A 25,454-nucleotide genomic window follows, 5' to 3' on the forward strand; every position below is an offset into this window, starting at 1 on the left:
TGTATCCAAGATAGGGGCACAATTGAAATGGTACTATTGGGAGAGAACAGTAGGCAATTTGCTGACAAAATAGGTAAGTGTTCCTCAGGACTGTCAAAAGAGAAACCTCGAGCAAAGTCTCCTCTCCGTCTCACTTGAAAAAAAAACACTATAGTCAGATTTTAATTTTAATAGCAAATCCGGGAGAGATGTCGATGGACAAGATCATCCACATAGATGTATTATTCTATAAAATCAAATAGAAATAAAATAGAAAAAGTATTGCTTCTGATTAAATAACATGACAAACAAAACAAAAACAAATTGTGTCCATATAGTAAGTATGCAAATATATTTTATTCTGTCTTTGTACATACTATCAATTGTATATAAAGTGTAATTGTTTAATAATATTGATGCAATATTTAACAATAAGCACTACATGTACATACATACATACATAACTAGTTACCTCCTTTGTGGGACCCTACCTCAGTTATAATTTTGTTATGTGGTATTGCTGTCCATTTTTGGGTTATGTGATCTATAGACATTCCACTTTATACTCAAATGTTACTATTTATGTATAGTCTTATGGAACATACCGGTATTTTATATTGATTATTCCTTCAAATTGTCTTAATCTTTAACTAGTCTATTGGACTAATTTTTCCCACTAATGATTTTGAGTAATAGTCTCTTACTTTGACACACCATCATTTGATCACAGTCTAGTGAATGTGAAACTGTGTGTTTCCCCCTGACTTACTTATCACTGAGTTTAAATTGAACAGAGCAATGCCTGCCGAGGTCCCACAGCAGGTATCAGACTAATGACAACTAAATCGCTACCCCCATCAAAATCCATATTACATTTTAATTTTAATTACATTTTGACCTAGTGCTGCACCTCCTCCTCTAAGTTAATTTCAGAATTCTTAGGAAGTTGATCTGCCATGCCCTCAGTTAACTATCTTACTTAAATTGCTCCATGCTATTAAAAAAGCTGTACCTATTTTTAATTATCAATTTAAATATCAATTTAACATGCATTCATTTGTAGGCGATCATTTTCTGCATATTAATCATTGACAAAACATTGAGACCATGTGCCAGTTTAACGCTTTATATGAACTGCCATGTAGCTATTTTCACTCTAGACAATTTGCTAATTAAGCAAGCTTTTTATAGTAGTGCAATTTACCACTTATAATTATTTTAATATGCTATATTTCACATAGGTTTATTAAAAGCGTATGATGATATTGTGGATAGATTTAAAACACCATATGGATATATATATACCTTCATTTCACATCTTAAAGCTTCATTTTAACATGGGGTGGAATTAATTTCTGATGACTTAAAGGTAGGCACACAATGTAATAGAGCAGCAGGAAATGCTAGCAGAATGCTTGGTTGTATAGGGAGAGGTATTAGCACTAGAAAGAGGGAAGTGCTCATGCCATTGTACAGAACACTGGTGAGACCTCACTTGGAGTACTGTACACAGTACTGGAGACCATATCTTCAGAAGGATATTGATACCTTAGAGAGAGTTCAGAGAAGGGCTACTAAACTGGTTCATGGATTGCAGGATAAAACTTACCAGGAAAGGTTAAAGGATCTTAACATGTATAGCTTGGAGGAAAGACGAGACAGGGGGGATATGATAGAAACATTTAAATACATAAAGGGAATCAACACAGTAAAGGAGGAGACTATATTTAAAAGAAGACAAACTACCACAACAAGAGGACATAGTCTTAAATTAGAGGGACAAAGGTTTAAAAATAATATCAGGAAGTATTACTTTACTGAGAGGGTAGTGGATGCATGGAATAGCCTTCCAGCTGAAGTGGTAGAGGTTAACACAGTAAAGGAGTTTAAGCATGCATGGGATAGGCATAAGGCTATCCTAATTATAAGATAAGGCCAGGGACTAATGAAAGTATTTAGAAAATTGGGCAGACTAGATGGGCCGAATGGTTCTTATCTGCCGTCACATTCTATGTTTCTATAGGGGTGATTATTTCTATGTTTCTATGTTTCTAATGAACAGAGGGCTATTTTTTTTTGTCACCCCCACTTTTCTTTCAAACTACCTGAAAAGACACTACAAGCACTATAATCACGACATTGCACTGCAGCTACTATGGTGCCAGGAGTCTCCTGGCAACATCTTACAGTAAACTGTCAAACCATTTACGACTCATCCAATGCCACCCCACTGACATCACTGAAATGAGTCGGTTTGGGGAGTTTATGCTAGCAGGGGGGATGGTTAAAAAAACAAAGACTCTGTGGAAAAATGTCCTTACTAGAATCCTACCTGCCATAGCCCACAAACCCCCCCCCCCCCCCCTAGAAAAAGTCTGCTACAAAAGAGGAGTTAGAAGGAACTCTGCATATTATTGCCCCTACAGTCCATATCTACCTCACCTATGCCCATCTGAATGTTTTAAAGTGTACCATACAGAGTTAAACTATAAATTCAAAACACTCTTTTTGTGACTCTTTATGTTATTCTGGATTCCTGACCTCGGCTTGTCCTGATTACTCTTTGTCAGCTGCCTGTGTTGACTTATTTTATTGACTACTCTGATTTTTGGATTCCCTGACTTAGGCTTGTCCCTGTTTGTTACAATCAGCCATTATAAAGTGGCTAAATCAAACAACTCAAAATACCCCATTTGGAATACCATGGGGTTCCTGCTTTTATCATGTGGGTAATTTTCTATCCTGAGATGCCATACTGTCTCAAAGGCGACCTAGGTTAAGAAAATCACATTGTCAAAATTCTAAATGAAAATGGCATCTAATATTTTTAGCCCTGTGACTTAACAAAAAAAAAACTGGAAAGCCAGTACAAGGGGGCACTGTTATATTTGTGAGACAATGTGAAATGAAAATACTGAGGCTTTATTGCAGTAACTTATATCAGGATTATGAAATTTCCTGTGAAAATGGAATTCATGTGTGTGAAAAAATACAAAAGAAAATATGACCACTAATTGAGGGGGCATTTGAGTTAGACCAAATAGCACTAATTACACCATTTAGACCAAATAACTCGAATTACACCATTTGGAATGCCCTGGGTGTCCTACTTATGCAAAAGTCACACCATAATGACATAGACCCAGAAAATCACTTTGTTAAATTTCCGACTTTGAAATGGGCACCTTCCGACTTTAAAATTTGGCCCATGTGACTTCCCCCAAAAATTGGGTCTTTTTTATGGCCTTGGATATCTCCCTCTTCTCTTCTCTTTCAGTTTAGTTATTTATTTGGTATGTATTGTGTTATATTGTTTGTCTTCGTGTAGTATACACTTTTTGCTCCTTGCGTTTCATATTTTGGATGAATGTAATTTCTATTAGATGCATACTATTTTCTACAGCGATTAATTACCTGGGTGTGATATAATTTTGATACATGTTTTATAGACGTTATTTGTTTGGATGTTCTATAGATGCTATATATGTGCTGAGTATATACAGTAAAATGGTTTAATATTTCTTTTGGCTGTGCTCCTTGATTAATAGTTACTTTTCCAAAAAATGAGGCTTTATTGCACTGACTCTTATTGGGATTATGAAATGTCCTGTGAAAATGAAGCTCATAGGTGTAAAAAAACACAAATAAAAGTATATGGGGCCCGCATTAGTGATAACGTGGCTAAACTAATAACTCAAAACCCACCATTTGGAATGCTCTGGGTTACCTAGTTTTGAAAATGATAGGCCATAATGGTGTAAACGAAATTACCCAGTGTACCATATTCTCTCAAAGTGACATAGGCCTAGAAAGTCACTTTGTCAAATGTCTAGGTATCGACTGAAGTGGGCAAGCCCTATAAACTTGCCAAAACCCTATACATCCTGTACATGGGGTTGTACTGTTGGACTCATGAGACATTGCTGAACACAAATATGAGTGTTTTAGAGCAGTAAAACGTATAATGATGATGATGATATCATCAGTACAAGTAAAAAATGCACAAAACAAATATGAATACTAATTTTGTCCAGGGTTTGTGTCTTGGTGGCTACTAAAAATGACTGGACATACCCCATATTGAATACCCAGCGTTGCCTACATTTGCAAATGGTATGTCACGATGGGGGTACTTTTCGTTTCTGGACTGTAATAAGTTCTCAATGACATCATAGTCCCAGCAAACCAATCTGGCAAATCTCAATGTGTAAAAACTGAAATTGGCAAGCACTATATTTAACTCTGTAACTTTCCAAAACCACATAAAACCTGTACATGGGGGTACTGTTGCACTTGGCATATCAAAGCATACAGATGTGTGTTTTAGTGCAGTAAAAGCTAGCAGAATTATGACATTTGCAGTTAAAATGTAATGCAGAATTTAGAATATAACATTTCTTAATTTCTCACACTTTTTATAATTGTATTCATATGTAATTTTGTTCATTGCAAAATGATATATAACATGTGTGGATGAACTTAATAGGAAATAGGTAAATTATGGTTGAACAGACATATAGCTCAAGTTCTAGGTTTTGTTTTGGTTCAGAACTTGGACAATTGCATCCTTCCTTCAGGGGTTAATAAGGTAGGAAAAACATAAATTTTAGGGTTGTCAATGTTTCTTGTCATTGAGCAGTTGTCTGTCAATCCATACCTTAGTAAAAATCAGTCATTATTTGCATGACTATTTCACCTCTTCCATCAAAAAAATATAAAAATTTTTTAAATGGAAAATAGTTGCATTTACAAAATAATAGGCATAGCATTTTAAATACCAATTTTGAGTATAAATTGCTTTTCACGGAAATTATACGATGACTAGTATAAACTTCTCAGGCATTGCTTAAAAAAGGTTAGAAACTTAGTTTAAAGAGAAAGGATGTACGTTTTATATTTAGTAGTATTTTCCCTCAATGAAATCCATATTAAAGAAAAATAGAGGAGTCTGTCAGTTATCGAGTCCAGCCCTCTTAGGGCTCACTGCAGGATATTAGTGTGGCAAACCTAGCCACTTCTGGACTGTAATATAGAAAGGTTGTCTGTACTATGTGCTGTGTGTATTCTGCTATGTAGCCTGTGTGGTAGATGTAAATGTACTATGTATCTATGCTATGGTAATTCGCATGCTGGCAGCCGTAAGCTACCAGCATGCAAGTACTTCGTTCGACGAACAGCGGCTATCCGGGCTGTTCGTGGAACGAATGCGGGCTCCCCTGAGAGACCACACACTTAGGAGCGTGTGGCCCTCGTTAACCGATTGCAACAATGTTGCAATCGGTAATTAGAAGCTCTCCTAGGTGGCCGTCGTTCGGCTACCGACCATGCGGCGGTCGGCCATCTTGGATTCGCTATTCTTCAGCGGTGTTTGGTCGTCGAGCGCCTGGAACTGAAAACGGCTACTCGACGACACGAACACCGCTGGACTTCCAGACCATTCGGGAGCCCAGTATTCGGTAGAATCGTTCCCCCAAGTATAATCGACAGTTTGAGGGGAACTTCGATGTAAACTGTATTTGTTGCGGCGTTCGGTCATTTCAGCTGGGATCTGAGCGGTATTCACACAAAAGATGCGCTCAGACCCCAGCTATCTACCGAACGTTCGGTTAGTTAAATGTACCGTATAAAACTTATAAGACGGATTTTAATGTGAATTGTCAGTTTTGCTACACGAGGGGATAATCCACTTAATCGTCCATTTTAGTGGGAGTATCCCTCTCGTGTAGCAATGTACCCTGGGAGAATTACACTGTATTATGGGAGAAATCCCCTGAAACTTCTGTCAGGAAACCCCTTGCATGGGGAACGGTATAAATATACGAGCCTGTGAATAAAGCCAGTTAGTTGACTCCCAAACTGTGTTTCGTCCGGTTATTGGGAGGATTGGGATTTTGCCTTACTTTTCAGTGCTGACTGTGGATTTACCTAGGATACCAGTGGAGATCGTGGATTCTAATACTACCCTCCGCTACAATTAGTACCCTTAGTGTAGTGCAAGCGTGCCAATGAATGTTTTTGGGGAAGGTCCCCAAAATCAGCACACTAGGGAACAAACCTGGGTTGGCAAGTCAGGACCCTAAACTTGTGACTGTCTTTCTGAGATTGGAATGGTTAGGAGGCCTTCCATGAAGACAGGTTATACAAATGTACCAAAACGTGTCACTCACACAGGGTTCATTTAGCCACGGTATGCAAGGCTATAAAATTAATATATCATACAAAAATAGTTAGAATATGATACATTCTAAGTTATAAGGTGAATTTCAGCATAATATTGTGTTGACTGATTCTCTTATTCTTTTCTCTATAGGAATATGAAATTAACTTTTCGACAAACTTCAATTTCTTATCTGCACAGTGCATTTCTTGTTTGTGTACGCTGTAATTTTTTTTATTTATTTTTTTGTTTCTCTTTTTTTCGATGCTTGAAGTCTGATGACTCAGACGAAAGGTGTTGATTAATCTGCCAGACTTCATTAAAGCAGAATGATTCAATAGTACTAGCTTTAGGGTAATCTAACTCATACTTTTCTGCCTTGTGATCTGTTGCAATTTTTTTTCCCCCTTGTTTTCATTTTCTCTGATATCTTCACACATTCTCCACTAACGTTATAAAGTTTGTGTTTGAACAGATTGCAAGTATCCACTCTTTTTTTGTCAGTGTAATTATCTAAAAATACACAGTTTTTTGTAACTTTATGTTATCAGTGCTGCCTTAGATAATTGATATAGAAAAAAAAATAATAATAATTAAAAATAAAAAAACGCTTGGATTAAATTAGGTGAATAATATCCAAATCAAGAAAGTGCTTTATGGTGTCCTGTTCAAATTGATAAGTCACAGAAAATTACTCCAAGCAAAGGGTCGGCTAAAAGCCTGTCTAACTGAAGATGAGTTAAATTAATTAAAAATTAATATTAAATTAATATGCATCTAAAAGTTAATTACTGTGTTTTAAATGAACTGTGAGAGAAAGCATGCCTCTCCCTGAGCTTCCTGTATCTTTACAGATTTAATGAAAGAAGTAATATCTTTTATTTCTTTATTGTCAGTATGTCAGAAGACTGTTGAATGGTTTTGATTTGTTTGTTTCCTTTTTTAACTTACAAAACTAGTAGAATATATTTTTTTCCTTGTTGATTTTACTGTTGGGGGTTTATTTGTTTCACTGACACATACTGGTGCAATTACATAGACATAACCATTTTATTATAATGGACTGATGTATAATTGACCATCTGTAGCCCATTAAATACAGGTGGTTGATCATCAAAAATATTTTTTATACTGTTTTGCCTGCCAAAAATGGGGTATAAACCCCTCCCTGCTAGGCAGGTAAAGGGGGGGATTGCTGGCATTCCTCCCAGGAAGCAGGTAGGAGAGAGGCTGTTCTCTCCAGTGTGAGAGAGAGTCAAGGCGACTGTGTGCACTGGGAGTGCAAAAGGAAAGCAGTCAAGGCTGGCTTGGAGCACTGGGAGTGCAGAAAGTGAAGCAGTCAAGGCTGGCTTGGAGCACTGGGAGTGCTGAGAGCGGACAAAGAACTAGGTTGGTGAAACCAATCATTTTGTTATAGTTTAACCCCTGAGAGATAGGGAATCTGAAGTCAATTAGTGCTCAGACGAGCTAGGCTTTTTGTTTAAAGGGGAAACCTGTTATATTTATGTTTTAGTTGTGTTGCTGTGTGGACTTGCCAATAAAGTTGCCTGGATTATATGAAAACCAAAGGACTGTGCCTGTTATTTACCCTAGAGGACCGCGCTATCTACAAACAAGGATCACAATATATATATTTATTTGTGGTCAGGGAAATTAGCCGAGTAAGCGTAGATTGTGTTATTAGCTATATTCGGTTGTAGTGTGCCGAAACCGAATGTACGGGCAGGCCTGTAAATAAAGAGGGCCCACCAAGGTAGTATTGTAGAGATGTGAATAAGTGGAGTGGTGGGTAGGGTGACCAATCGTCGTCGGCCTGGTATGGAGGTAAGTCTGAGTTTATATAGGCCGGATCACCCCCTCCCACAACTCCAGGCTCCGCCTTCCCATTTGTGGTCAGGGAAATTAGCCGAATAAGCGTAGATTGTGTTATTAGCTAAATTCGGCTGTAGTGTGCCGAAACCGAATGTACGGGTAGGCCTGTAAATAAAAAGGGCAAAAAGTATGGGCAAAACAACTGTAATATGTAACAGTAAAATTCCAGATTTGAGTTTGACACGTACGTTCACTTAGTTAAATCTATAAATGCTTTCCTCATTTCTTTTTCTGGTTGAGGAATGTCTCGGTTGAAAGCGCACGATTTCCAACGCCCCAGTTTTTTTATGATGTGTGCTGGGACGTTCTGACTAGATGCAGCCGTAGCCGCACCTATTGGAAAGAATGACAGGTGAATGCTGATGGGTCATACCCTATTTTGGAAAACAGAGTTCGTATGAATACCATGAATTTGGATTTTGTCAGTGGGTTGCCGTGTAGATTTAGTAGCGAGGTGTTCTTATCTTGTATTTTTATGCGTGGGTATAGGCTGTCAAATAGTTGTACTGGGCAAACATGGGTTTGGAGTTTGTGGGACTTTTGTAAACCTTAACATATTGCTAGCCTTGTCAACCTGTGAGCTCTCCTCTTCCCCTTCTTAGTCAATGCTTTCTACACATTGACTACAGTAGTTAAGATATGTCATTAAATCTTATTCTGTCATGAGATAGATCTCTCAATTTCTCTTCAATACGGTTATCTCACATGACCTTGTAATTGAACCAGCTGGTTGTATGGTAATCAGGCCTCTGTGATTGTCAGCTTCTGTACATTTCCAATTACATCGTTGCCTCTTTGTTCTGTGACCTACTGCCCTTCTGTCTAAAGGAATTGCCTGCAATCTGATGTTTTTCTGATGTTTCTCTCTCTCTCTCTCTTTTTTTTTCTATACAAGCAAGGACCTTCCTGCATGGGTTTTCTCTCATGTTTTATTGCTCAGTTGCTAATAAGCTTCTTCAATATTTTTCTTCATCTGTCATTTTTAATACAACTTCTCAGCATTTATTAGAATCTAAAGAAACAGAGAAATGAAAGGGCATTTAATATTTATTTTAGATTCCGCCTTGAGCTCTTAAAGATTTTCTTCAAAATATGATTTCAATCAATATGTGAACTTTCATTTTAAAATACACAATTTCCTGGTATTGAAATGTGTTACCTCGCAATGCATTATAATAAACATACCACGGATTTTGGTGCTAAAGTCTGCGCTTCCAGAATTCAGCCATGTTTTCCAAATTTACTCACACTAGAACAGGTGAACATCTATAACACACCCAGATTCGTCATAATCGCTCAAATTATCTGTAATGACAGCCTCAAAAGCTGGTGGTTATAGGTGTTTGAGAACAAATTACTCTATATTAACCCTGTCCAAAGGTAGATGTGATTCTTATCTCACCTTTTACATACTTTTATAATTCCTTTGAGTAACAGGTTCGGATTAAATAATGCAGAATTAGAAAAAAGACGAAATCGTTCAATAATTCAACCATCATTACCAACCCTTTATTAATGTATTGGCTTTATGTACCTTACATTCGTAGACGTCCAACGCGGCTGACTTTTTTTTAATTAAGGTAATAAAAATAGAATAGCATACACCAGGCATAGGGGGCATTATGGGGGATGTAGTCCATAACATCTGGGGTGCCGAAGGTTGCCTACCCCTGGCATACACTGACACAATATATTTTGGATCCAGTCTTGACTCCACATAAATATAGGAGACTGTGAGAGTAATAGACTGTTTTGGCATGTGCAACACAGTAATACAACAGAGCAATATAACTTGTGTGTTATAAAACCAGTCTTCTATATTGATACACATGTATATTTCTAAACACTTTTTTTTGTGTAGGAGGAGTGGAGCAGCGCCTTAGATAAAGCCCTTTAAATTCGGGTCAACGTGACTCAGTATGTAACGAGAAATGAGGACAGAGTGCAAAATATAGTGTAGTATGTTGATTAATAAAAAAAAAAAAAAACTATTTTATTGGTTGTTGGACAATTGCACTCCCCTAACTTATTGTCTTTTGGACTTTTACTCACTTTTTGCAGCTGTGCTCATCTACTAAGCTTTGTTGCTTAGCAATTAATGATCGATAAATAATGTACTTTGTTATTACTATACAGTTAGGTTACAATGACCAATGCAGCCACATTGCAATATAAGGAATTCGTAAAACCTTTACTGGTTGATACAAAGAATGATTGAAAGTGGGATAATCTAATACCTTCTAAATACTTTATATTTCAAGTCATTTGGTTCTGGGAATTCAACCATTGTTTATGATGTATTCAGAGACATTTTGGCGATTGAAAGTTATGAATTCTGTTTGTCATATATTGCTTGATTAAAAGTATGGCTCAGTTGGGGAACTTAGTTATGATCAGGGGTGTTGCTAGGTTTCATAAACGCCTGGGACTAGAGGCCAAAGGTAAACTTGACGTCCCCTACACTAACAGAGAAGTGAGGACATGTCATTACGTTTCTCTGACTTTTATGGTATGCCCCCTCCTCTCTACACATGAGCAGTATGAAGCTGATGCTCTCCGGAGTCTCAATTAAAGCATAGGTGAAAACAAGCACATGTTGAACAGTTAGATATTCAATGAAGCAGCAAAGTTCTGTTCCCCAGTACCCTATCCACCGTCCAGTCACCTGGGGAGCACCACCCTATCTCCCTAAACAGCCTAGTGAAGTATTATAGTACTGATTTTTATTTTTATAATAGGTGGTTGCTTTGAGAAGCAGTTGTAAAATAAAAAACACAAATATCCTCTTTCCCCATACACCAACTGTAGAGATCCAGTGTTAAAATGTCCTCATAAAGGGCTTCAAACCCCAAAGCCTCCCTCTCACAGTGCCTATGGTTACTGTAGGTGTTGTTGAGTCTGTTTGTTCCAACCATTACAATGTTCCGTCTTCTAGGGGAACTCCCATTGAATGCCGACGGCCATGGGCTTTCTTAGGGGATGAAACTCTGAAGCTGGCAGAATACTAGAGCTTTTATAATTTTATACTAAGTAGCAGCTAATCAAAGTAGCAGAGCATGGATTCGGCACATTCCAGCCAGCTACACTACTAGTGTAATGTGTAATAGTACTTAGGGGATGTAAGGAGACAGACAAGGTGGGTTTAGGAAGATCAGGAGAAAGACATAAGGAGGTTTATAAGAGGTAATCGGAAAGAGATAAAATGTGTTTTATGGAGATAGGGAGAGAGATACTGAGAAGTGAACGGAGATCTAGGACTACATTGGTTAAAGGATAGCATAGGAGATTGACCATGGATGCTGCTTTGAGTGAAGGGTTATTGCAATTTGATATGAGCTTAATCCCTTGAAGCTTATAAAACTTAGCAGCATCCCGGCTTACTAAAATATGGCTGATATTGCTGATATTGGAAAGAGTGAAGCAGTTCAGTACAGAGCACTGTTTCAGCCAAAAATGCCATGACTATTGTGATCTGCATGTAACTATGAGAAGAGAAGCAGGAGTAATAGAAACATAGGCTAAGAGTGGATAAACAGTGATCTAGATTTCAAATGAAACCTTCTCTGTAGCAGAGTGTGAAATTACTTGTTTACACCTCTTATCTGTAAATTAGGTTGTTGCAGGCAATCCACAGAAAGTCTATTTTTTAAACCTAATTTATACTCAGCCGAACGTTGCCGCATCCTGGAGTGTTACTGAAATACTTTCACACACGGTTACCATGCAGGAGATTAAAGTCCTTTGTCAGCTTACCGTGACCTTCCTCAACTTTCTGTATTTCATGATACTGCAACTGCGATAAACGACGATCACAACAGATATGCACTCATTGCTCAATACTGTGAAGGAGAATAGAGAATTCTAATGCTAATATACAAGATACTGTACAAAATGTGCTTTTTATCATCACAACAAAATACTACTTTTATGAAGGTGGACCTGTTATTAATACATGTTGTCAAGGACTGCATCAAATAACAAATCCTGACTAACGAAAAGAGGAACTTCTTACATATAGCCTGTATTTAGTAAACATATGTTTTTGAAAAATATATTTAAAGGGACACTATAGTGACCAAAAAAACTTTAGCTTAATGAAGCAGTTTTTGTTTTATAGATCAGGCCTCTGCAGTTTCACTGTTAAATTCTCTGCCATTTAGGAATTAAATCAATTTGTTTATGCAGCCCTAGTCACACCTCCCTGCAAGTGATTTACACAGCCTTCCTAAGCAATCACTGTAAAGAGTCGTCTAATGTTTACACTTCCTTTATTGCAAATTCAGTTTTATTTCCTGCTTTCTTAGTAGCTAGCTAGACCCTGTAAGTCCAATTTACAGAGCAGGAGATAACTTTTAACGTGAGTAACATCTGATTGAAAATTAAACCATTTTTTCATGTAGACTGTGCCATTCACAGTCAGTTAAACTGTGGCAAGGGCTGCATAGACAGAAACAAAAGTGATTGAGCAGTATTGAGCAGTGAGACTTCAGGGACATGATCTATACACCAGAACTGCTTCATTAAGCTATATACCAGCCAGTTTAAGATGATATTGTTGCCTTTATATAAAAAAAAAACAAAAAAAACGGGTGTTTTAAAATTCCTTTAGACTTCATGAAAAGGCAATACGTTTATTTAAATTTCTACCTTCAAAATTGCCCTACTGCCCTGAATATATCTTACACTATGCCACTTCTACCCCCAACCAACACCACCACTCTCACATTACCTTACAGTAATTATGAAATATATATATAAGACTTAAGGGATTAATACCTAAAATTGAACCAGCTGCCATTGATGAGATAACACCATTTTTTCTTCATTTGCTTCAACTGAATACATACGTCAATGCCATTCATTCGCTTGTTTTCTTATTTAAGGTTGTACTACATGTCTCTGTAAATGGTAATTCAGCACTGGATTCAGACCTTGTAAGATCCTCTTAGAATAATAGAGATGTATACTTGAGAACTACATTTATTTCAACTAGATTCTGTCTTATGCCAGCCTTGACTTGATAATTGAAATGTTGTACCGATTCTTTTTGTTCTGAGATTCTAAGTCCATCTAGTATCTGGGGAGAAGTGAGTGAATGGATTTAAACACTAGCATTTCATCAAGGATTACTGTTTGGGAGAATGATTTGAAGTTTCCCAACTCATTACATTATGTCGATATATTGAACTCTGGGTTATGTGAGAATAGGTTATTTATCAATCTGTTGTATCGTGCTTGTAAAATGTGATGAGATAAATGTCAGGGCTGAAAAAAAATGTCAGTGATTTTATAACACACGGGATAAAAAAGAGAAACATGTAATATGTCAAATTAAGCCAGAATACAGTCTGCTGGTGCTTGGGTGAAGGCACTGGGGGCAAATTCAGCATTTGACAACCAGTTTAAGCTGTTCTGCCAATCTGCCTGAAGCAACTACTCATTGATTTGTTGAGCCACTCTGGGGAGCTGTCAGTATGCTTTGCATGGGCTCAATCAGGTCCCCTAAGCTGAATAACTCAATTGGATTAGTCTTACAAGTAACAGTTAGTTTGGCTCTAGGATGTTTTTAAACACTGTAACTCATAATTTGTCAGAAAATTATGACATTAGGATACATTTGACTTCAAAATTTATGAAACCATATATAAAAAATAAAACCACGGCACTATGTGAATATATGTAAGCTAAAATTGTGTGCATAGTGACTAAATTTAAAATGTTAAATAATATGAATGAGCTCTGAATTGAAGGCCATATAAAACAATCTGACCCATCTACATGTTCCATTCTTAAAAGGACATTATAGTCACCAGGACCACTACTGTTTAATGTGAAAGCCAGTTTTTATACTGCTGCCTAAATTCATCTCTAGCTACTGTCAATCTGACAGCCACTAGAGGGACTTCCTGGATTTGGTTCTGCAAAGGTTATATGTATGGTGAGGCAATAAAGATACCCCAACCACTAAAAAACAAAGACAGCAAACCTACCAAAAAGTGTGCCCTCTTACAACACCAAAAACAATAATGTAACAAATAAAGGAGTAGGGATGCAAAACCAGAGATACACTTCTAAGGTGTAGATATAAAAAATATATATACAACCTTTCAATAACGAAGTAGGCGATATCTATAAAAATAAATCGCACATAGTGTATTACAGAATAAACATAGAGGACACGCAGGATGATAATGTGGAACTCACAAGATTGCAGTGATAATCAAGCCCATCATCCTCAGTCAGAAAATATCTTCAGAATATATGAAACACAATCTTCTATTTTTCCTTGTAAGGTAAAAGAGACCAAATAATAGTGCAGATGTAAATAAAATTTAACAGAATTTATTATTCAATGCACTTACAACAGGGTCCAAATAAAAACGCATAAAATCCACTCCGAAGGTGGTAGTGACAGCATACAAAGTAAGTCCCCCAAATACTATTTTAATGTAATTAAACAGACAGTGTACACAGTAAAAGACAGTGTTTAAACTGCTGCCTAAATTTATCTCTAGCTACTGTCAATCTGACAGCCACTTGATACTTCCTGGGTTTGGTTCTGCAAAGATTATATGTATGGTGACACTGAATGCATATCATAGAGATGCATTGATGCAATGCATCTCTGTAAGGAGATTTTGATTGGGCAGCGTGGAGATTTGCTTCGCATGAGCAATAGCCTCCCATTGCTCACCTATGGAGAAACATTGGATTTGCTGAGATAATCAAGACTGATGATTTCAGCCAAGAAGGTGAAGCTACGTGGTGAGGCCAGTGCACCATGGGCTATAAGATAAATAAAACGTATTCTTTCTTTTATTTATCGGGGCTCAGGTATTTAAACCACCATTACAACACTACAACATTAGAAATACATGTTTGTATACATACACTATAGTGCTCCTTTAAGATTTAAATTTTGGGTCAAATTTGATTTGGAGATTTGTTTTGCTAGGAGCTGTAATTCATACAAACTTGGACCAATAGGGTGATCGTTTGAATTTTCAAACAGCCATATACTGTAGACTAATCACGAAATAAATCACTCCCGGAGTAGATAAGCATATTTATTTGATTGATGAGAATTGACCAATAGTGGGGAAAAAAGGAGGAGCAGTAAAACAAATATTTACATATATATATATATATATATATATATAATATATATATTTATTAAAGGGACACTATAGGCATCCAGACCTCTTCATCTCATTAAAGTGGTCTAGGTGCACTGTCCTTGTCCCCTTAGCCCTTCAATGTAAAACATTTTCTAGAGAAACTGCAATGTTTTCATTGCAGCGTGAAGACTGCCTCTAGTGGCTTTCTACAAGACATCCACTAGAAGCTGTTTCATAGAGTTTAACTTTGTGAAATGATGCTAGATGTCCTCATGCTCTGCATGAAGATGTCTAGCATCTTCTAAATCATCATATGCAAGCATTGAATCAATGATTTCCTATGGGGAAGGTCTAATGTGTGCACGACGTTTACTGCACATCCGCTTTTGGTTCCCCTCTTAATTTTCCCCTCTATTGGTTACTCCTTTTCACTTGATTTGCGAAGGAAATGATGGGAAAATGCACTTATCAGGATACTGCAATATATATACATAATACAGTAGGATTTGACAGGTAAATAACTTATTTGTTGGTAGTTACATTTTTTTGTTGCAGGTACATTTTATTACTGAGTTTTAGGAGATTCATTATGGGTAAACGCATAAAGGAACAACAAGCACAAATAGTGGAATTTTATTTTCAAAATAACAACTGTTCAGCAGGAGATAATTTCAAGAAAATCCCAGATTAATTGACCACCATGTTTGCCCAAACTTCCCCCTTTCTATTACTTCCTGTGGGGATATCTGAAGGAGCATGTCTACGTAAAGAAATTCGAGCACTAAAACCTCAAATATTAACCAATGTTATGAACAATGCAATCAAAGGAGCCCGACCTTGCGAAGTGGAAAATGGAGCTCATTTCAAAGATATTATCTTCCATACCTAAACAAATCTCCATATACATTAAGCATTATATATATATTTATGTATCTATCAGTACAGGGATTGTCCCATTTTTGTGCCTTTTTTGGTTTTTCTGATTTGTTATCCTGAATCTTTTTAGGCAGACAAAAGTCTGTCGATCTGAACCATCACATGCACGAAATGCAGCCATCTCAATTTTTTACATTTATTTTCAGCTGAAATTATTTGTACATTTAATTTGTTTAATTTAAAAAAAAAAGTTATCTGTTTTACTATGATATATGGTCATTGGCCACTAATGTAACGCTTGTCTTCTCATCGTAGGTTGAACATAAAGAGATAAGAAAATGAGCAACATTTATGAATCAGCAGCCAACACCCTTGGGATTTTCAACAGTCCATGTCTTACTAAGGTGGAACTGAGAGTATCTTGCAAGGGGATATCAGATAGGGACGCACTATCCAAGCCAGACCCCTGTGTCATCCTGAAAATGCAGTCCCATGGACAGTGGTTTGAGGTGAGTCTTGACAAGACAAAACAAATGGTTACATTTTAAAAGAAAAATAATGCAATTAAATAGTTTTAAATCATGTTTGTGAATGATTTGCAAGATTATCCAACTGGAGGTTGAAATGCCCAGCTCTAGAAAGTATGTCCAACTGGAGATTAGGAGAAGTAATATGAAATCCTTATGATTGGTTTGTTTTTATGATCTTCAGTTATCTATAAAGCACACACATTATTCTTTTTGTTGATATATGCCTATACTAATAAAATATTGGTCAAAATTCTTATAGCTCACAGTAATCCAGTAATTTAATAAATTCAATACTTGATCACTCAAATTGACACGTTGAAATCAATTGATAAGTAAATTACGTTGATTGATAAGTAAAACAATGATAGAATATAAAACACCTTCAGACTGACTGTCTATTCGGAAACCACTACATAGTTTTTGTTAGAAAGGTTTATAGTACAGATAGCTAACTACTATGTAGTCTGTTCGGGCCAAGAACACTAGTACACAGCTTATCACAAGAAATGGTATGCATCCAGTGTCATATCGCCTGATGTAGGTTGGAAGAGCCTTTATTGTGTTAAGCATGCTTGGTGTCTACATTAGATAGAGTGCTAGTAGTTGCATAGTAGCTAAAATAGCAAAGTGGCTTTACTCTTTATAATTTTGGTTTTGTCGAAGTCATGAACTTGTTCTCCAAGAAATCACTTTTACTTACATTTGGGTACTGTGTATCAATGCAAATTATTTTTAATAAACTACAAAAGTTGCTTTGCAATGTCCAAATGGCCATGGTATTCCTGCTTCAGCAGACAGAATATTCATCTATAACGAGTTCTACTCAAAGAAATGCCTAGAATGGTCTCGCATTTTTCCTGTGTGTAGTGTGTTCCAGAGTAGATTTCCACTTTGTTAGGTCAGGTCTTGTTATAAAAGATGATTCAATTTTGCCTAGAGTTGTGGTCATAATACCAGGCCTCATGTATCCCAATAGAACAGATTTTATAAATATCCCCAATGAAGTCAAATGTACAAATCCGTAAACCAAGGAACCATGAAACCTTGAATGGATATGAGTTTAAGAGTCATTAGATTATTGCACCATTCAGCTGATAGCCCTTCTCAGTTCCTAAAACACTCTACACATACTCTTTCTCCATTGTTCTTCTTCCGACTCTCTTACATTCACCTGTGTTTTATATCTAGGCTTGGTTATTGTCACTAATGACAAATTATTGATTGTTTTGTGCTGAGGATTAGAGGCAGACACACTTATCTCTCAGTGTTACTATGATATTGTTGAATGATCCATTGTACAGCTCTACTGAATCTGAGTTTGCATCAATATTTATAATAATGATGATGTTGTTAAATGGTTGATTATATTGCAGGACTTATAGAAAAATATGTTTAATAAATTGCACATATTTTTTTTCTATCAGTGGTTACATTTAAAAAGATATAAAATGTGAGAAATGAAAGAATATCAACTTTGAGGCTTCTGCATTTGCTGCATATCTCAAGGATACTACTGGCAAATGTCAAGTTGTTGGTTTAAGTTTGCCAGTGGTTAGACAGACCACCTTTCTGGGTGATACTTAATGATGTAATTATTTTTTTACTGTCTTCATTAAAAAAACAGGATTCCATACAAATTTTACTTGGGCCATAATCAATTTTAGCACTTTCTGGGTCTTTAGGAAACTGTGGCAGAATATTTCTGAATCTTCTTCCTCGTTAATAAGGATACCACCATTTCACAAAATATAATGCTCTAACCCTGTTTTTTCAATTTCTCCCAGCACCCCATAAAATATTTTCTCAAGTGTTCTACCCATAGTGTTCCCATAGTCCCTATTCCATGCCCTACTTCAACCTGAACATAACTTCCATTTAGTTCAGTGGCCCCCAACGCAGTCCTCATCGACCACCAACAGTCCAGGTTTTATGTATTTCCCTTTTTTATTCAAATGGAGATACTAACAAAACCTGGACTGTTGGTGGTCAATGAGGATTGGGTTGGGAACCACTGATTTAGATGCTTGTGTTAGTCTCCATCATTAAGCTGAACCACTGATGCTTGCAACAATGGAAAACTTAACATAAGAGGGAAAAAATAAATAGTAAGTTGTACTGTACTATTTAGAGACATGCAGTGTAAATGAGAATTTTTTTCTGCAAGACCTAAATTTAACTGGATGTAAATTCTTGCTTCAGTAAACTCAATTTTACTGTAACTGTGAATTTCAGTTTTATGAAATAGCAGACTGTGTGAATTTCACAGCATGAGTTATTTTATTAAACACTATTTTGTTAAAATGTGGATGGGATGGAAAACACAATTGGTTTCAGTAAAGTTTAGAATTGTCTTGAGGATTGGATCTAAACTAAAAAGTAGATAATGGTATACTTTCAGACTTCAGCTGGAATATTGAATTCCGGTTCTTGAGAGCCACTGACATAATGAGAATATTATGATATGTTATTTTCATAACTTGTGTTAAGAAATTGTTGAGTTTTGGCAAGATAATAACATTGGAGAATTGAGTCTGACACAGCTGCCATAGGTGAATTAGCATTCTTTTTAAAATCTTGCCAACTTCAGCCAACTAAAGTCTCATTAACTCATTTTCATTTTCTCTGTAACCTGAATTACTTTCTAACTTTCATGGGTGGGTAAAGATATATGGTGTTGGAACCTGATGTAGTCTAGAGCAGGAAAAGAAAAGTGGGAAATTAACACAGCTATACCCACTGCTGGTACTATAGTAAGTTGTCCTTTTAATTAAATTCTTCTCTTAAACCCGGAGCATGAGAAGTAGACAAGAGGAAAGACAGAAATGCCCGTTGTATGTTAAAGTGTACTTTTCATGACAAATACAATTGAATCTTAAATGATTGAGATTAGAATGTAATCAATACGTGGTGGTAGCAGAATTGCTAACAAATGTCAACATTTCTGTAAAAAAAATAGAGATTAAAAAACAGCCAGCCCCCCCCCCCCCCCTCTCAATTAGTTGAGTCTGTGCTAATTGACACAGAGATAAGAAGGATGTGCTCTGTGTGTATGTTTTCAGGGACAGCTCCTGAGCATCTCTCCTGCTTAAATTAAATTTAAAGGAAACCATGCCTGCAAGGAGAAGGGGGAGGGGAAGGGTGCATTCTATGTGAGAGCTACATGGAGAGAGAGGAGAGATACAGCCAGAATCATTTATTGCAGCAGATTTGAACAAACAATCTGAAAATGAACAGAAAACAGATACGTTTTATTTACGCAAAGCCAACAAGTGTTAAAATTGTTGGGGACTTTTAACTTGTTATGAGAAGCTTGTCTGGGCTGCCTCAACAGGGGAATGTATCTAGAGAAATGTATCGTACAGCCCCACTAAAAAACAAGATTGATACTTTCAACAGGAGACATGGGGTAATGGAAATAAATTAATGGAAATAAATTAAAACATGAGCTTTCAATAATTAAGGGAAGAAACACTTAATATTAGGAATATTCCTTGAAAGTATGTGTAGCGGAGAGGTAGTATAATCCACAGGGTCTCCGCTGGTAGACAGGAAAAGCAGGTAATAATCCAAGTAGGCAGATACAGCATGCAATAATCCAGGTAGCGTTATAAGAATCCTTCCCTCCCAAGAACTAGACGACACATAGGCTGGGAGTCAACTGAGCTTTTAATCACAGGTCACCGTATTTATGGGATTCCCCATGCAAGGGGTTTCCCTACTGACATTTCAGGGGTTGTACAGTAGGGGACTACATGGGGAACTGAATAACCTGAACATTTCTCCCATCATGCACTGCCGCACGAGAGGGATACTCCCACTAGAATATACAGTTAAGTGGATTATCCCTCCGTGCAGCAGAACTGACAATTTACATTAAAACCCATAACTTTTACATTATTCGTTATATTTAAACGAATGGACATTCGGTAGATAGCTGGGGTCTGAGCACACATTTCGTGAAAGTACCGCTCAGATCCCAGCTTAAATAACCGAACGCCGCTTGAAATACACATTGCATTTAAGTTCACTTCAAACTACAGATTTAACATATGGGAACAAACTACCGAAGGACCGGGACTCCCAAACGGCTTGGAAGTCCAGCGGTATTCGTGCCGTCGAGTAGCCGATTTTAGTTCTAGGCGCTCGACGACCAAATACCGCTGGGTAACAAAGGATCCAAGATGGCCGACCGCCGCGTGGTCGGTAGCCGAACGGCGGCCACCCTGAATCCTTCTAATTACCGATTGCAACACTGTTGCAATCCTTATTGGGAGCCACACGACCTCCTGTGTGTGGTCTCCCTTCGGTAGTTTGGTTGTTTCACGAACAGTGTTGAAATTCACTGTTCGTGAAACGATTTGCAGGAAGGCTGGCGGCTTTCATGCCGCCAGCATACAAATGCCATTGTTCGCAAGAACCACACTACATACACTTGGTTCTTAAAGGCATACATACACATTTGTAACACAATACAATAAATACAGTTTAAAGTAGCTGGATTTGCCACAGTATGTCTATATTTGAAAGTCATAGCTGTGTTAATGCTGGCTCTGTTTTAAATGGACAATTTAAGAACAATAAGCCGTGGTAAAGGTTATGGTTCTTATAGGGGGCAGATGTCTTTCCTTGGTATAACTATTTTCAAATGGGTTGACCAAACCTAGGAATTCCTGAGGCATCTGTGGCCTTTTCCTAGCTTATCTATTGATAAAGTGTAATTTCCACGTCCACATTAGCAATATTACTTTTATCTATATTTGGATGACATACCTAGATGGCAGTCACACCCTAACACTTCATTACTTCAACACTTCACTACTACTATGTGTAGTGGCTATGCTATAGTGCTTAGACTGCGCCACTATTGATTTTACTTCCTAGTACTACTGTTTTATTAAATTGTTTAATAATGTATAACTTAATTGAGTTTACACAGAATGTGTTAGGAGAAACAGAATAAGGAGGTAAGGAGTAAGTTACAGTAACCCTTAATTTATTTACCCTTACATTTGTAAGGAACAATGAAAACAACATAGCCATATTTTTTTAATAAATAATATTTTAAATGTAATGTTATTATTATAAAAATTGAATCGTGCTGAAAAATCTGTTTTGACTGGACATCCTACTATAATCACAATATATCAATCTCCAAATCTTCTCCAACTCGACGCCTTGGTTAGTCTGAGTGACGGCTGAAAGTGTTTGGTATGAATCAGCTAGTGATAATATTCTTCTCCTAAGAATGGAATAGAGGCGCTGTGCTATATCTATAAAACAGATATGAATCTGTAAAAACTATTAATGAAACGGCCCTTCTTGTAATGGGAAAAGTACATGTATTCTGGATAACATTGTGTTATCAGACATCCATTATTGTTCCTCTACAAAATGTCTTTGTGTATAGTAATTCTGACTACATATGTCAAATCATTTATTGTGCTCACTCCTTCATTTTAAGTTGACTCCATCCATAACTGTAACTTACTGGAAAATGTATTCTGGGGAAAAATACAAAGCACAAGCTTTGCGGTTTCGGTTCAATTCTTACAACCCATGTTTTCTACAGGATAAGGGAGATAGTAAACAATATCACATACATTGTAATAGGTGCATGTAACACACAGTTATCAACACCGATGACAATTTATTTTCATACAGCCATATTTTTTTTCCAAAAAATGAAGACATAAAATAAGATAAAATTGTTCAAGCATTGAACGTTTTTGACATATTTAGCTGCTGACCATACATTTTCAAGACAGATACATTAATTTTTTTGTGATACACTTTCTGCACATTTATTTATTTGAAATACTCGGCATATCCCCTGCTATTTGAAGGGTTAACCCCTTAAGGACACTTGACATGTGTGACATGTCATGATTCCCTTTTATTCCAGAAGTTTGGTCCTTAAGGGGTTAAGGAAGATACGGGCCAGCTTCTACTGACTGATAGGCATGTCATATATAGGAAGAGCAACAATTTGTTTTTTGATGCTCTTTTGTCTTGAGCAGTGATATAATATACAATGAAAATCCTTTGGTAAAATAGGTATAAAGCAAAAAAAGACTATAAACAATTTAACACCAGGGTACTAAATATCCTTTGAAGATAACGATATCTAAATCTGTTGAATGAAAACGGTCTAAATGCATATGTACAAAATTATGCATTGTATCCTCTTTTCTTATATACATTCTCAAAGTATGTACACTATATAAAACAAATAGATTTAATCTTTAGGGATCCACCTGCTGTAGTATGTCATAGACTCTTTAAGGAGTTTATTTGCCTTACTAAAATAATCCTTACTGTTTCAATTCACATTGCCTGTCATTAACATTTTCTCTTATAATAGATATGCTGTCCATAATTTTAAGATGTTACTAATCCATCTTGAAAATCCAAAAATAGCAAATATGTAAGAAGGAACTAAGAAGTTAAAGAAAATTTCGAAAAGAGCATTTATACCAGCAATGAGGTCCCATCTCCAATGTGTGGCAGCATGAACAATAATAATTAGTAGACAAGTGCACACAATTTGGTTTGTCTCAATTTATTAATCTGAAAAATACATTATTTTAAAGGGAACTGTATTTCATCCATATTGAACAATCTGGATAAAACCAAACATTGAAATATAAAAAGCCTATGGCCCCTATATTAAAGTTTAATGCTTCCCTTAAGCCCCTATCCACCATGCTTGGCATGTTTATTTAACATGGGTGGTGGCTGGGAGGGACACTGGGATATCCCCCTCATTTGTTAAATAAAACTATTAACCTGCTGCCTATGAATGGGGCTTGTCCCCCCCCCAGTTAATTTGTAGGGCCCCCACCCTATGGGTAGAAGATTAGAGGACACTGGCAGGTCCCAACCATTTATTCAATAATATACCTCACTTGTGGCCCACTGGTGCCTGGTTCCCCCTGATATTTTGGAATTAGGCCTTTATAAGCGAATAGATATCATTATATCTCCAGTGTTAATTTTGTATTGCATTGAGCATCTGCTGGCTGTTCACTGCTAAGTATTGAACATGGTGACATTGTGGTGACATAGTGGGTTGGGGGATAAGGGAAATATTTTATCTCCCTTATACTAATGCGTTTTTTAATTGCTTGCCTGCTGGTTTCTATTGCAGCCAGAAGACATATAGTTGGCATTTTAACTCTGAATCATGAAACATATGAAATGGTTCGTCCATTATAAATTTCAAATGAACACAAAAGTCTGATATTCCGTCATTATAATGTTCAACCAGAACAAGCAAAAAGTTATGCATGCGTAAAACATGGTGGATTGTCAAGTCTCCCCTACGAGGCTTGGCAGGTGTCCTTACATTCCATATAAAAAAAAAAATCTAATAATGTATATAATTGCAATACACCTGCTTTAAGTGTACTAATTATACCAAGTTTGCCATCTACCTTCAATCAAATTACAACTACAATCATTGATAATTTATCATTGTATATATCTATTATACATGTAAAAATATATTTACATTTGTATTATATATGTCTGCTATTGAATTTGTACCTTCGTATTTGTATATAAATGTGAGAAGTATGGTAAAATATTTTATAAATAAATAATTTGGAGTAGAGTTCAGATATCTGTGTGATGCTATGCAAATAAAATTTCTTTCTCCATGAGTATGATATTTCAATAATTTGGTATATCTGTCAAGTTTGATCTGTCAATACAAATTCAGATGCATGACTTAGTGTAGTCTACTGCCAATAAATTTTCATGTCTATGTATTTCTTTCCGTACTGGACCGTGCTATGTCTCAGACTATAGTCTCTATTTTTACTATGACACACAGTAGTTTACGTAAAACAAATGTTTAATGTTTCGGTCATCCAGGTACTATTTTAAAATGTCTTTAAGCATATAGGTTCATATGTCTAATTTTAATTATTTTTTGTATTATTGCTCTAAATCAGGAATACCTCCTAAATGTGTCTGCTTACCCCTTGTGACTAGAATTATTTAGACCATGGGTCCTTAAACTTCGCCGCCCCCAGATGTTGCTGAAATACAACTCCCATGATTCTCTGGCTATCTATGTAATTCAAAGAATCATGGGAGTTGTAGTTTAGCAACATCTGGGGGCCAGAGTTTGAAGACCCATAATTTAGACATATCTAGTGAGCAAAGTATTTTCACACAGTGGGGGCTGTGGCAGGAAATGTCTTTATTGGGACTGTATTTCATTAAATAGAGGATATTGATTTATATTGAATACATTTGCCTTATTTAATCATTCTATTGCCAAGTAAATCTTCGTCTCCTTCTCATCTTGTATTCATTGTACCTTCATCATTCTTTCAATACAGTCGCAACATGGCACAGACAATAGACTATTCATCATTTGAAGTGTCACTGAGCGTTCCAGCAACATATTTAATTGAAAAAGCGCAACAGAAATACATATTTTATGCATTTTATATTGTTAAAATCCTGGAAAGCTGGAATTCTCCAGAGACAAGCAGGCTGTTTTCTCTTTGATGTATAGCTTTATGTCATGTTCCAAAATAAAAAAGATAGATCTGCTCTGTAGGAACACGACACTGTCTGTTTCTGTTAATATATGCATTGCTATAATGAATAGCAATCGTTTTACCTATATCAGATTAAAAAAAAAAAAATATATATATATATATATATATATATGCACACCTTTATTTTACGTTTACATGCAGATACGTATGTTGGGCGTTCTCCATTATTCATTATCCAAGCAGGTTTTTCATCATTAAGTACTATGTTGTGTCATTATGCATACTATTATTTGCTATTCATCATTATCCAGTACTGAAATATACATTTTTGTAATGCTTAACTGATGATGTATATCAGTATACACAGTGCCGGATGTACCCTCCTTGATGCCCCAAGGCTGTTTCCTAA

The 25,454-nt window shown here is 36.4% G+C and overlaps 1 protein-coding gene across 1 annotated transcript in view; it reads left to right on the plus strand.

Annotated features, from left to right (window-relative positions):
* The window catches only part of CPNE4 (copine 4), a 457,901-nt gene that overhangs the window by 59,029 nt on the left and 373,418 nt on the right, over positions 1-25,454 (plus strand). The window contains exon 2 of the mRNA XM_063452171.1: positions 16,318-16,511. Within this exon, the coding sequence (XP_063308241.1) occupies positions 16,341-16,511 (171 nt within the window). The 5' untranslated portion in view covers positions 16,318-16,340. The remainder of the gene's footprint in view (positions 1-16,317; positions 16,512-25,454) is intronic.

Source organism: Pelobates fuscus, chromosome 4, assembly GCF_036172605.1.
Source record: "Pelobates fuscus isolate aPelFus1 chromosome 4, aPelFus1.pri, whole genome shotgun sequence".
Lineage (NCBI taxonomy): Eukaryota > Metazoa > Chordata > Amphibia > Anura > Pelobatidae > Pelobates > Pelobates fuscus.